We start from the raw sequence: 12,818 nt of genomic DNA, 5'->3' as shown, positions 1-12,818 counted from the left end.
CATTACTATAGCTGCAATTCTGTCGTTAGAATTATAGCCAATGAGATATCTAAATATGTGCATCTTCTGAACATGCAATAAATTGCTAATATTTACAAAACTGCATTTGCAGATGATGGCTTTGGACCCTTTTACAAATTCTGGCCTTCAGCCACACAATTTTAAGGTAGACAATATATTTTGCCAAAATGCCTCATAGCTTTGTTCTAACACATTCAGAAAACATTGACCTGAATCTGGAGGGAACAGAAAACTCTAGAAGTTTACTAAAGACAGACACACAATAAACAGTAAGAGAAAATGTATACTTACAGGGGAGATACCAGTTATATCATAACCATAAACATTAAAATCTAAGAGATGAAGTGAAGGAATGAGAATGTTTTGTATCATCCAAGTAGAATGGATCATTACCTGATTTTTTTTATATTGCTCTTTTCTGCATTACACAGATTATGTGCTGGAAATGACAATGGAGCACAAAGCCTGGTCTACCACTTTTTCTAAACCTGTAGATAAGAGTGCTTTAATTTTTTGTAGTAACAGGAGTAAGATTATAAAAAGTAGTTCTTTTTGTTAAAACAATTACACAGCAATTAGAAAACTTACTGATGTCTATGGAATAGAAGACTGGACTGAATATGTATTTACTCGTGTCTAGTCAAATTCCCACTCACATTAAGTGCACACTTCCACTGAACGTGTTAGGAACATGGTAGGATCTACAAACAGATCGCGGCTGTAAAAGCTTGTTAATAGATAAGAAAAGAAAAAAGGCATTTGAACATCTACTACACTGCACTTGAACATATTTATCTTTTTGCTGGATCAAGGGAAAACAAAGCCAAATCCTCACATCAAAATCCCAGCTGTAATCCAGTGCAAAACATATTTTACCTGCATGCATATAAAATTACTCCATTAGAATTTGTATTTATTACTTTACTGCACTAAGGATGTGATGATCTCCAGAGGATCAAAAAGTAATTAATACAGTGGGTATAGTACAGATCTGAGCAGATAAACTTATGATGAAATCACAGTTTGAAAATTTCTGATGACCACGACCACTGCAAGGAAAACAAACAAACAAACACAACAGAATGGGGAAAACACAAGGTGGAATGTAATTCATGTCAGTGGTGAACGAATGTGACGTTGAACAACAGCCTAGGTTGTTTTAAAGCCCAAAGTTATCCCCTTAGTCATGCGACTGACTGTAAACATAAGCTCTATATAACAACATTTCAATACTGGGATCTCCTAAGAGGTGAAGAATCACCAGCCAGCAGAACTCCTGGTTTCCTGAATATAACACCACAGGAAGAATAGCACAGAAGTAGGACTCTGACTTTTATCAAAGAGTCCGTTAGACTAGACACCTGCTGTAGCTTCCACCTCCCTGTTTAATAGAATTATTGTCTTCAGGGAGGAAAATACTGGCATTTTTCATACCTTTACTACATTTTACAAGTATTTTGAGAAACATTACTATATTCACTCTTAATGAAATGTAAGGATATATTCTACTGCCTATTTCCCTTTAAGATCTGTGTGTATTTTGAAGCGTTATCAATAACGACTAGGAAAAACACAGAAAAACAGGTAGCCTTCGTGTACAGTATATATGGCTGTGCTTGTCACAGAGCAATGGACATCTTTCACAGTCAGGTTCAAGATGGCTTCAACTCCATAACTCCAAATATTGCTTGTAATGATACACTTTAATTGCTGTACATAGTTAAGGCTGAGAAAAGTGACAAAATGTACTCCAAGTTAAAGACAACTGTCTGCATGGTAAGCATATGTACAGTTCAGACTTTGGATAAGTTTGAGAGTCATACATCACAAGCACACAAGCAGTTGACTAAGCTGACACACCTTTACAAGACTGATCTGTTATTTTTTTCACCAACCTCCTGAGCACTGTGAATAGCCATTTAATACTAGACAGCGACACAGATACAAACTACAGGACAGTAGCAAAAACTTTTGCCACTTTCTCATTCCAAAAAATGTTAAAATATACTCATGCATATGGATTGGTTCTACATAGGAAACGCACAACACAAAGCATTAACAGGAGACCTGTTTACCACACAGGGCACAGGTAAAAATCCAGCCCTACAGAAGACATCGACTTTGCCTCAAATACATACACTGGATTATAAGTAGTCATACATTAATAGCTTCTGAGTGATTTATGTCACTCTCTCAGTTTCATGAAAAGCTACAACTGTTGGAACAAGACAAAACCAAGACCTTCTGAAAGAGTCAGACTCTTAACTGAGTGTCTGCTATTGGAATCACTAAGTGCACAGTTAGAAGACAGGTCTGCACAGGATGAGGGCACAAGTCCATAGCTATGCACTCAAAACAACTAGCAAAGTTCCTACAGGAATTAAGAACCTACAAGAATTAACTGAATTTGTGCCAAGTCACAGAAGCCACTAATGGAATCGTTATACATATGCACTGAAGCTGGTAGAGCTGATTTTATAAAGGGCTTAGTGTCTGTTGTCTGAAAGTAATTTTTCCAACTTACAGAACCTAACTACACACTTCACCCTTCATATGTGCACACACATACACACACACACACACTCATATTAAAGCCAAGAACACTGGAATAGAACTGCATTTAGAAGCTTTTTAATACACTTTTACAAACATCTAAGGAATTAGAGTATTTATAATGTAGCCTTAAATCATAATCATTGTACCAGAATAATCTGTAGCATACAATTTCTTATGCTAATTATCTCCTAAAAGTGAGGTGGTAATTTTTGGATATAATAGCCAGTGAGAAATAAATATATTTATTTACAGCCACAAAACTGAGATGCTTTGGTAGCTAGCTCGACACTGAACTAGAATTTCATCAGTAGCATCTAGCAGTAGTAAATATGGGTCTATACTTGAGGCTTTATAATTTTCAAGTCTCACTATGCCTATAGTCACTTTCCATTTGTGTATTTCATGTTAATAGAAAATAAAATTAGTACTTGTCTTATTCAAGTTTTACAAATAAATTAACAGAAAACAGAACTGGAAGGGAAATGGAAGTCATTCAGTCCAGTGCTCTAACCATAGGCAGAGTTCAAAGATACCAAAAGGCTTCCTGACCAGCGTGTCTAACCTTATTCTTTAAAATCTCCTAGGAAGGAAAATCTAAACTCTTCCTAGACAATCAATTTTCCTATGTACATTGTGTTTACTACACTTGTCAGACAAACAAACATTACCAGCAGTTTCACAGGTGATGAAACAGAGACAAGGTAAGTGACAAAACTTGCTTGATGTCACACATAAGAATGACAGATAAAGGAATCTAACAGTTTATTCTCAATCATATTGTGTCACACCATCTTTCGTGATCTTCATTCTAAAATATTGTAAAGTGCCTTGCATATGAGGTGTTCCTCATGCCCAGTACTAATTTACAGTCATCTTCAAGTGTTTTAAAGCAGATAAATTCTGCTTTGTGAGACAGAGGAAGAAGATTATTCCATGGAATCTGGAGGAAAACAAAATATAAGTAGGAAAATAACTACTCCAGTATGGAATTTAATCAGAACAATAGAGATGACCAATCATCTTTAAAATTACAGTGCTCTTTGTTAAACGAAAGGATTTAAAACAGAGAACTATCATTCAAATTACCGTTAAGTGCTCTTCAATATAATGCTTTATGTTTAGATAATTGGCAGCAGCTCAGAAAATACTATCATCTGCTGAACTGCCACCTCAGTTGCTTCAATATCTGTAGCATTCTTGGATTTTCACAAATTCTTCTGAATGCCTTTCACAAAAGCGTACCTGTCTTTTCCTAGAAAGGATTGGCTCTGTTTAGCTTGATATACACCTATTCAAAAGTGGAATAAGAGTTGTTTCAATGCTTTACAACATTCAGTGTATAGTCTAGGCAACATGAACTATAAAGAGGTATGTAAGTTCTTAAACTTGAGCTGGAGTGGGGGAAAGAGATAGGACTTGCCTTCAGATCAGTTCATGATGCTAATCCCTCTCTCCCTTATTTCAAGAGATTAACAGAGATATTACAAGGAAGGGAAGCGAAGGAAAAAGGAGAATTTTGTAAGACAAAGGAAGGAAATTAAGTACCTGTAATTTGTCAGAGACAAAGCAGAAAGTTTGTGTGCACATGCGAACAGGTTATGCTGTTAGCACATTCCAGTGATAAGTTATAAACATCAAGACTACAAAAAGTATGTGGAAAAGACAAAAGCCTAATAGATCCCAGGAGCGAAAGGTAGAAGTTGATTGTGGGGGTTTCTCCCCGAGGGCGAGCAGAGTGTCAACAGTCTTTCGAATGTGACGAATATCCGACTGCAGGATGTCATACGGAGAGCAGAGGTCAGCCTATCCCGAAGGGCAGCCATTAGAACAGAAAAAAACAGTGCATAAAATTAAAAATACAAAAATATAAAGATATTGATCAATTATCACAATATTCTAGCATAAACATGTAGGAATAGTTTCTTCCTAATATTGCCTTAGTTGCTAGGCACCCCGGCTTTCTTTGGTTTCCTCTATATAATGAGGCTACAGTACTATATCAGAAAGTCAAGTTAGAAGAGCTCAGCCCTTCAAACTCTTCCAAAATTATGCCCAGAGGTGTGGGAGGGTTTATGTGATCCATTTATTCCAATGGGATCTACAACACTTTTCGCTGTATGCCTTGAATGCTTACATGAAATCAGCTGTAAAATCTCACTTATACAATAGCAGACAGTGGGTTAGAAAGCTGTTAAAAGTACAAGCAGCAGCAGCAGCATGAAATCTCAGAGAAAAAAAATACTTAACTGTTAGAAGTATGTAATATTCTCTAACATAACATACAACCTAGAATCTGGTAATCAAATATCACTTTAAAATGATACCCCGGGATGAAAACTGGGAACATCATTGACTGACTATCATTAAGTTTAGTAAAGTTTCTAAGCTGAAGAATTAGACACTACATTCTTTAACTAGCATTTAGAAAATGTATTAGCAAGTTAAACTTCTATATTCTTTTTGCAAAGAACCATTGACTTCATGAAGTATCTTAAGCTAGCTATACAAAATGAAGCATTATATGCAAAAATAATACTGATACACAAAATATTTAATATTACACCAACCCAAACAACAACTTGTACTTTCAAAATGCAGCAATCTAAAATACTATACCATTTTCCAATGCAAAGGAGAATTTACTATCAATGACAGTCAGTTTTTATGAAAGAAAATATACAGGTAAGGAAAAAGATTATGTTTAGGAGGACTGTTGTGTTTATTAACCCTTAAAATATTTTAAAAGCTTTTCTATCCTGAAAATTGATTAGTGAAAATGGAAATAAGTGAAACTTTAAAACTTTATTTTTACTTAGGCCAGCTGACACATGGAAGGGGACAAACACTGCCTAGCACAAGGTTGGTATTTCTTAACAGTAATATTATTTAGAGCAATATTAAATGCTAATGCAGTTATATTTGGCTTTTGCTTTGTTTTTTAAGGATGAAACCTCAAAGATAGAACAAAACATGCCAATCTTGTTTAAAAGTGAGAGAGGTCTAGTACTGCATTCAACATCTATGTCTGTAAGCTGCTTACCAGAAAAACTAATTTCAGTTTAAACAAACAATTCATTGACCATGTAATAATGCATCGCACTCCCACTAAAGACACTAATAAGCCCAGTAAACACTGCTTTCATTCAAAATGACATATGAAACTCACTTCATACCTGCCACAAACATACTCCAAAAGAAATACGTAAGACACTTCAAACTCTTACTTCTGTAAAATCTTCACAAACTTTAAAATGAGGGTTTTTTTTGAGTTTTTGTCAGGAAGGAAAATCAAAAAACCCAACGATATCTGAAAACAGTCTCTACTGCAGTCAAATGAAGAAGGAAGTAATTCTGGAGTTAGGGAATGAGAGCTGGTAATAGGTTGATTTTTTATTTTTTAAAACAAAGAGTTAAGAATTTGCTACCCAGAAATTAACACACTGAGAAATATACAGGAGATGCCAAAGCATACAAAAACAGCCAACACGTGCTGAAAAAACTTCCTATGAAATTGTCATGTGGTGTTTTAGTGAAATTCAGTGATACCTGTGAAAGCCTTAGGAATTTCTGATCATTGTTGCTTATATTTGTGTCCTGCAACAATTAATAATTAGCTGTCACACTCTCACCTTAGCTAAAACATACATGCATTTTAAACTTCTGTAACGCAACTCTAGAAGTTACCATACTTTTACACATGTAGTGAAATGAGAATACCAAACTCAAATACGATATCAAGAGATAGTTAAAAAATACGTGATATTTACTTCAGTGCAACCCCCACCCAAAGGCAAACAAATAAGCAACCATCCACCCACCTCAAGCATTGTCCTTCTCATTTAAGAGACTGAAATCAACTAGTAAGAACTAAAAAGATTCGTATCACTTAACCATTACATTTATGGACTGACTTGTCAAGTCCAAGATGCTACATGGTTATATCAGACAGCTGCCAAAATCATGCATGCAGAATAAACACAGAAAGAAAGGAGTGAACAACAAAAGCACAACCAGCTGTTTGTGTGCAGAAACCACTCTCATTCTACATGCTCCTGCAGTGACTGTGGAAACAGATATGCACATTTCAGAACCAACTCCCCAAGATTTTGATCCTAATAAAAAAAACAAGGGTAAGTTTTCAGAACTAGATGAAAGAATGAAGTCCGTAGTGCCTATGCACTGTACTCAAAACACAAATGAAGGAATCTCATAATTAGGATTTAAATACTGCAACTGGAATACTGAGCCACTTAAGTCCGTACTGTAGGGCAAATAGCATTCATTATCAAGCAAAGAATGAAAGGGTGGAGAAAGGTGTCCTACCTGACAGAACTTACTGTACCGCCATGGATGTCTCATGATGAAACTATGGAAAAGTAACTGATTATGTAAATTGATCAGAAGAGAAACATAAGCAGCAATGAAAACATACCTTGCATTAAAATGAGAAGTGTGATTACTAGATGAACTACCAATAGATGAGTAGAAGATAAAGCTCTAGACATTCTGGCTGATTGTTTTATTTTGCTTTGCCAATTTTAGCATACAAAACAAGCTACTGTTTTCTCCCCGATTGTTTTACTTAATCAGTAATTCCTACACTGACACAAATCAGCCATGTTGAGAAAAATTTTGGCTGACGTAGCAAAGTGGAATTGGTTTTCAGAAGAGATGAGATGCAGTAATAACCTCATCTGCAGGATTCTGAAGTCCCAAAAACAGTGAAGTCTTTTGTAACTCGAGTCTTCATGAGGTTATTTTATATCAAAAAAGCAATTTCTTACCATCACTCCTATCCGTTCAATATGTGTAGTCCAAATAGCTGACTAAAAACTTGGGAAACATTGCAGAAGACTCCTATTTCCACCTAAGAAATAGCTGTATGTCTTACTAAATGCTGCTCACCACTATTAACATGCTGGAACGCAGGAGCTCAGTAAATCTACTGTAATAGCCAGCTGTGAAAGTATTTATCACCATGTTTTATCAAGAGAAATTACCATTGTAATATTAATCATGATAACCCATGCCTATCTTTGCTTCAAACTACATAAGATTCATAAGCTGTGTATGTGTAAGGAAAGCCTGTCTTACTTTTTCTTAAAAGTAACTCCTCTACTTAATTTCTTTGAAGTAAAGTCGTCCCATAAAGCATTAAAAGAATCTCAAATGTCCGCACTGTTAAAATATTTCACTGGTGCAAACTGCTGATTGTAAGAAATAATTTGTGTCTATGTAGAAAGAAAGATAGCTTCTCCATCTGGTTCACAAACACTGAAAGTAATTTGTTGAATTTCTTTTTTGACAAGATGTTTAGAAAGTCCTACTTCTGATACACCATACTTGTTCACTAACTGACAATTAGTAAAAATGCATACCAAAACTTGCACAATTTTTGCCTTTCAAGTAAGACTTTGCACTTACAGCTTTGTTTTTGTCTAAGTTTCACTTGTAGTAAAGCATTATTTAGCCCACCATAGCTCAGCTGCTCTTCTGCCTTGAATACAAACTTTTGTTAATATCAATGAAAGCGCCTAAGAAAATGGATTAGTACGAATGACATCTAGGAGGAATGAAAACTAATGCTAAATTATATTACTGATATGTAGATTAGAATAGTCTACTTTGCTATCAAAATAAATACAGATTCTAATGTGGAAATGGTCAAAAATGGCACTATATTTTCAGAATGTTCGTGAACAATTAGATGAGAATTTCTTCTTCTAATTAACAAATGTATATGAATACTGTCATATTGTTGTGCCTGTTGCTAGTTTTATATTACAGTAGTATTCTCCCAAATAGAGACCTCAATATTTTCATTACATTACATATATACTCATGTTAGAGTAATTCAGACTCTCCTGATCACTTTTAATGCCTCCAAGATAAGGTGTCAGTAAGAACAGAACTGCATTAGAATTGGGACTTTTGAAACTTCAGAGAACATGCTTATAAATGTGCAAAGATATAAATAAAGCTAAAAAATAGCTTTATTTTGGAATCCCAGAAAGTATGAGATGGTAGGTGCAGTACAGGTGGTCATAGTAAGCAATACAGTTGGTGTCACTAGTGGGTTCACATGACACTAACAATCCATTCCCAGCACATACAGCACATTCTGAAAGGACAGGCACTCCTACTTGCCACATTGCTTCCAATTGCTTATGTAATCCAGTATCAGCCAAAAATCAGGAATCTGCCATTCTACAGTTGTTAAATAAGAGATTAGGCAATTCCACAGTTTTTAGTCAGCAGTGTAAAATACAGTTTTCTTTCATACTTTTCTTAGTAAGTAAGGTTGTAGTTCATGGGCACTGCATAATATATTGTCTTCAGGATTTCAGATGCTTATCTGCCACTACCACTTCCTCATATCAAGAACAATTTTTTTGTTTCCAAAAATGATAGCTTACAAAGCTTTATGACACCTTGGAAATCAAAAAGGCCCTAGAGGAAAAAAGTGGCAAAATTGGACATATTCTACTTGCTCTACTTGCTATTCTCACTCTTTTATTAGCTGACTTGTGCAATAAGAACCATGCTATTTAGTTGCTTATTAAAGGGTCGGTCATACCCTTAAAACATCCCTCTGCATACAATGAGGAGCATCACATGGTCACTAACAAAGTGATCTTAATGGGTGACCCATTAATCTCCTCCAGTAATTAACAGATTTGCTGTATCAGCTGGCACAAGTAATCCTAGAATCATCTACATACGTGGTCATTATACAGAGAAGCTCTCATTCCTTTATTCTGTTTTTGTGACTTTGGTCAAGATGTCAATCCCTGAAGCTCATCATGACTCACCTGGATCTGGATGCCCTAGCAGAAAAGTTTGCCAGAAAATCTTTCTGAGAGAGCAATTCTAACACAAGAATCGAATGCTAAAAACAATGGAGTCTAAGACACCATGCACATCAGCACAGTAACTACTGTTGCTGATTTCTGGATTGCTTTTTACATAATTTGATAGTATATTATTCTAAAGCTGTGGAGTTAATGAAACAGTGTGTGCTTTACTCCATTCCATAGGTAAACAACTAGACTATGACAATTTTAAATATTCAAAAAGCAAACAAAAAGTCCAGCAGTATTTTCAAGCTAATTCCTGAGAATTAAACCTAAGTATTACCAAAAAATCCTGTCAGTATTGGGATCCATCAGCAAAACATCACTCCAAATAAGATATTTTCCAGAAAAGGGGAAGGATTCACTGATTCCTTTTGCTGCACTGTTCAGAGGTAGCTAGGTGAAGCAGCAGTAAACACACCATCAGCAGCTCTTCAAAAGCTTCCTGCCAGCTGGCATTCAACTTTATATTCCTTATTCCCTTCCCTCCAGCACACAGAAACATTCTGTTATCTACCACCTAGTTCTGGAACACAATGGATTTTCACAATATGTGGCAAACATATATTTGCCAATTACCAGCACTGAATCAAGTATGTCCTCAGAGTACTTACACAACTATCATAAATTTACAATTGCAAGCAGTTCACTTAGCATTTAAGTGAATTAGTTTTTCCCTCAAGAGAAGGTAATGCTTCTTTAGATTCATAAGGATGGATAGTTTATAAATCATATTGATAAGATCTGATCCTTTACTTAAGGTTCTGTGCAACAAAAAAAAGCTTTAATAAAATACTCCCCCAAAATTTCAAAAATTCTACATTAATTTTAATGCGAGTTTTAAAGCAGAGCAATAAATACATGAAAAATGCCTATTTACAGAAAACAAAGGTGCGTTTCCAGAAAGTTTATTTATAGAGATCCAGAACTGTTAACGAAAGTGAATAGTGATAGAACAAGGGGGAATGGCTTTAAACTGAGACAGGAGAGGTTTAGGTTAGATATTAGGAGGAAGTTTTTCACACAGAGGGTGGTGACGCACTGGAACAGGTTGCCCAAGGAGGTTGTGGATGCCCCATCCCTGGAGGCATTCAAGGCCAGGCTGGATGTGGCTCTGGGCAGCCTGGTCTGGTGGTTGGTGACCCTGCACATAGCAGGGGGGTTGAAACTAAATGATCATTGTGGTCCTTTTCAACCCAGGCCATTCTGTGATTCTATGAATTAATTTAAAAAATATATATATTGTTGTAGTTGGCTTACCTTTCAATGATAAGGGGTGCAAAGATTTCTAAAATTTTCTGTTTTACTTCTGTTTTTGAAAGAACTCTTCACAACAACTCTCGGCCTTTTCTTTCCCAGGAAAAGAACCCGACATGAATTCTAATTCACTCAATAATTTGCAAGGTATCACACGACAATAGGGCAGATTAACAAACACTCCATACCTACTTTGTCCATAACCCCCAGCACTGAGATTTTGAACTTATTATTCTTCATCTTCTTTGAAACGAAATTTTAAGAAATTTTAAATAGTTCTAACATCATAAATTACCTAATGACAGCTTAGAGGCCAGCCCGTAACACTGAATTCATCACACTAATTATGAATCATTCCCTAGAGTTGTAAGGTTAAGTCTCCCCCTCAAAATTCCTACAAATAGCAAAAATGAACTGTTACTTCTGATTTCCTCCAAATGAAGTGCTAAAATGTAGATAAAATATAAATAAAACTGGAATTCTTTTCCAGTGTGAAATCTTTGCAGTATCATCTGTTCCCAAAGAGGTGGCAGAGGAGGAAGACAGTCAGAATGTCCTTCTATTCCAGCACTCTTGAAATATAGGCTAAAAAGCATTCAGTCTTAATCATAGTGCCATATGTATGCAAAAAAAAAAAGGAACTACATCATGCAATTTTCACATTTTCAATTAAAAAGACGTTGTAAACCACTTCTACATTATTTTCAGGATCCAATATTTTAAACCAAATTTTTTTAAAGCATGCTTCTAGACCACAAAAGAATCTTTGAACAATTCCCAATGAAACTCCATAATTCACTACTTTATTTAGAAGGGCATTTTTCCTTATTAATTTGAGAACAGATTACCCAGTGAATGCTACTATCCTTAAACGGAAAGCAGAAAACACCATGCTCTGCAATTTCCCTATTTCCACAACTTATATACATATAGGACAACCTTACTCACAGGTCCATTCCATCCTTAACACACAGAATGGTTTTCTTCCCATCACTGCAGAAGTGTTTCAGTACATGAGTGTGTTATTAGTCACTTTCACAGTAAATACTATTGAGTATGTCACATGGTAAAAAAGGAAAAATCATCAATTAAAAAGAATGAAGCCCATCTTTTAAAAGCAGTAGGTAAAAATGTAGTTACAGAAAAAATCAGTAAACTTGTGCTTAATTACAGCCTTCTTATTTTCTTACCCATTTGCCATATTCCTTAGTGCAAACATAAGGCTGTGCTGGGGATAATACTAAATTACAAGTTCAAGACAAAATTTGCATTCTTAAATGCTGTAGCATCAAACACTTAAATGCACTAAAGCAGCATTAAATCATACAATTTAAAAAATGGAATCAAGATATCTTTATTGTTGAAAATTGCTATTTCATAAAGCTATCCTTCAACTTTAAGAAATTCACACTTTCCATTTTCTATCATCTGGAAATGGTAGACAATTAAATTACCTCTGGTATCCCCAGCTTTCTACATGCATCCAGGAAATTTTCAACATTTCTCCTGCATTTGGCCATGCTAAGTTTAGGCTGCAGAAACAGGAAAAAAAAATACATTATGGCAAAAGAAGTCAAAAAATTCATTCAGTCAATAAATTTATCTTTTTTGTTACTGTACTGATGCACCATTTCCATTATATTTCTCCTGAAAACAAAGCATATAATTCTACTCAGCCTTTTTTTTTTCCTCCCACCCATCTTTATAAAAACATACAAACACAATCACAGTATGAAAGCTGTGGATACTATGTGCTTTTATTTAGTAAATCATCAACACATTTAAGTCTCTACTTATTTATCTCCAGCTTGTGAGGTTCTAAAACCTCATGCTCTGTGACAGAACACATTTATTCTTCTGGATAGAAATTAAAGTCATGACACATTTCAATGTACATTAAGGGGAACAGATCTCAGTGTAATAGCTTTCACATTTTTTCACGTTTGATGTACTCACAAATATGAAGTAGCTATACACAATTTTCATGTCTGAAGAAGAAATTTCCTGTTACTGTTTAAAATTTCTCTCTCTAGGGACTATCTTTCCAATACTTACAGAAATATCATGTTAGTAAAAAAAAAAAAAAAAAGCAAAATAGCACCCAAATCATTATTTTACTTGTTAAATACA

At 35.2% G+C, this 12,818-nt stretch overlaps 1 protein-coding gene across 10 annotated transcripts in view; it reads right to left on the bottom strand.

The window, feature by feature from the left end:
* Positions 1-12,818, bottom strand: part of LRCH1 (leucine rich repeats and calponin homology domain containing 1) — a 119,010-nt gene that overhangs the window by 8,788 nt on the left and 97,404 nt on the right. For 9 of the 10 annotated variants that reach the window (XM_085215847.1, XM_085215837.1, XM_085215838.1 and 6 more), the window contains 2 exons: positions 12,143-12,220; positions 4,123-4,380 (listed from right to left, as the gene is read on the bottom strand). In XM_085215847.1, coding sequence (XP_085071973.1) covers positions 4,174-4,380; positions 12,143-12,220 — 285 coding nt within the window. In that variant the 3' untranslated portion in view covers positions 4,123-4,173. The remainder of the gene's footprint in view (positions 1-4,122; positions 4,381-12,142; positions 12,221-12,818) is intronic. The other variant, XM_085215842.1, reaches the window with a different exon arrangement.

The sequence above is a fragment of the Meleagris gallopavo genome, chromosome 1 (assembly GCF_905368555.1).
Source record: "Meleagris gallopavo chromosome 1, MGAL_WU_HG_1.1, whole genome shotgun sequence".
In the NCBI taxonomy this organism is placed as follows: domain Eukaryota; kingdom Metazoa; phylum Chordata; class Aves; order Galliformes; family Phasianidae; genus Meleagris; species Meleagris gallopavo.
The sequence above is the reverse complement of the archived record's forward strand: the minus strand, read 5'-3'. Positions and strand labels throughout refer to the sequence as shown.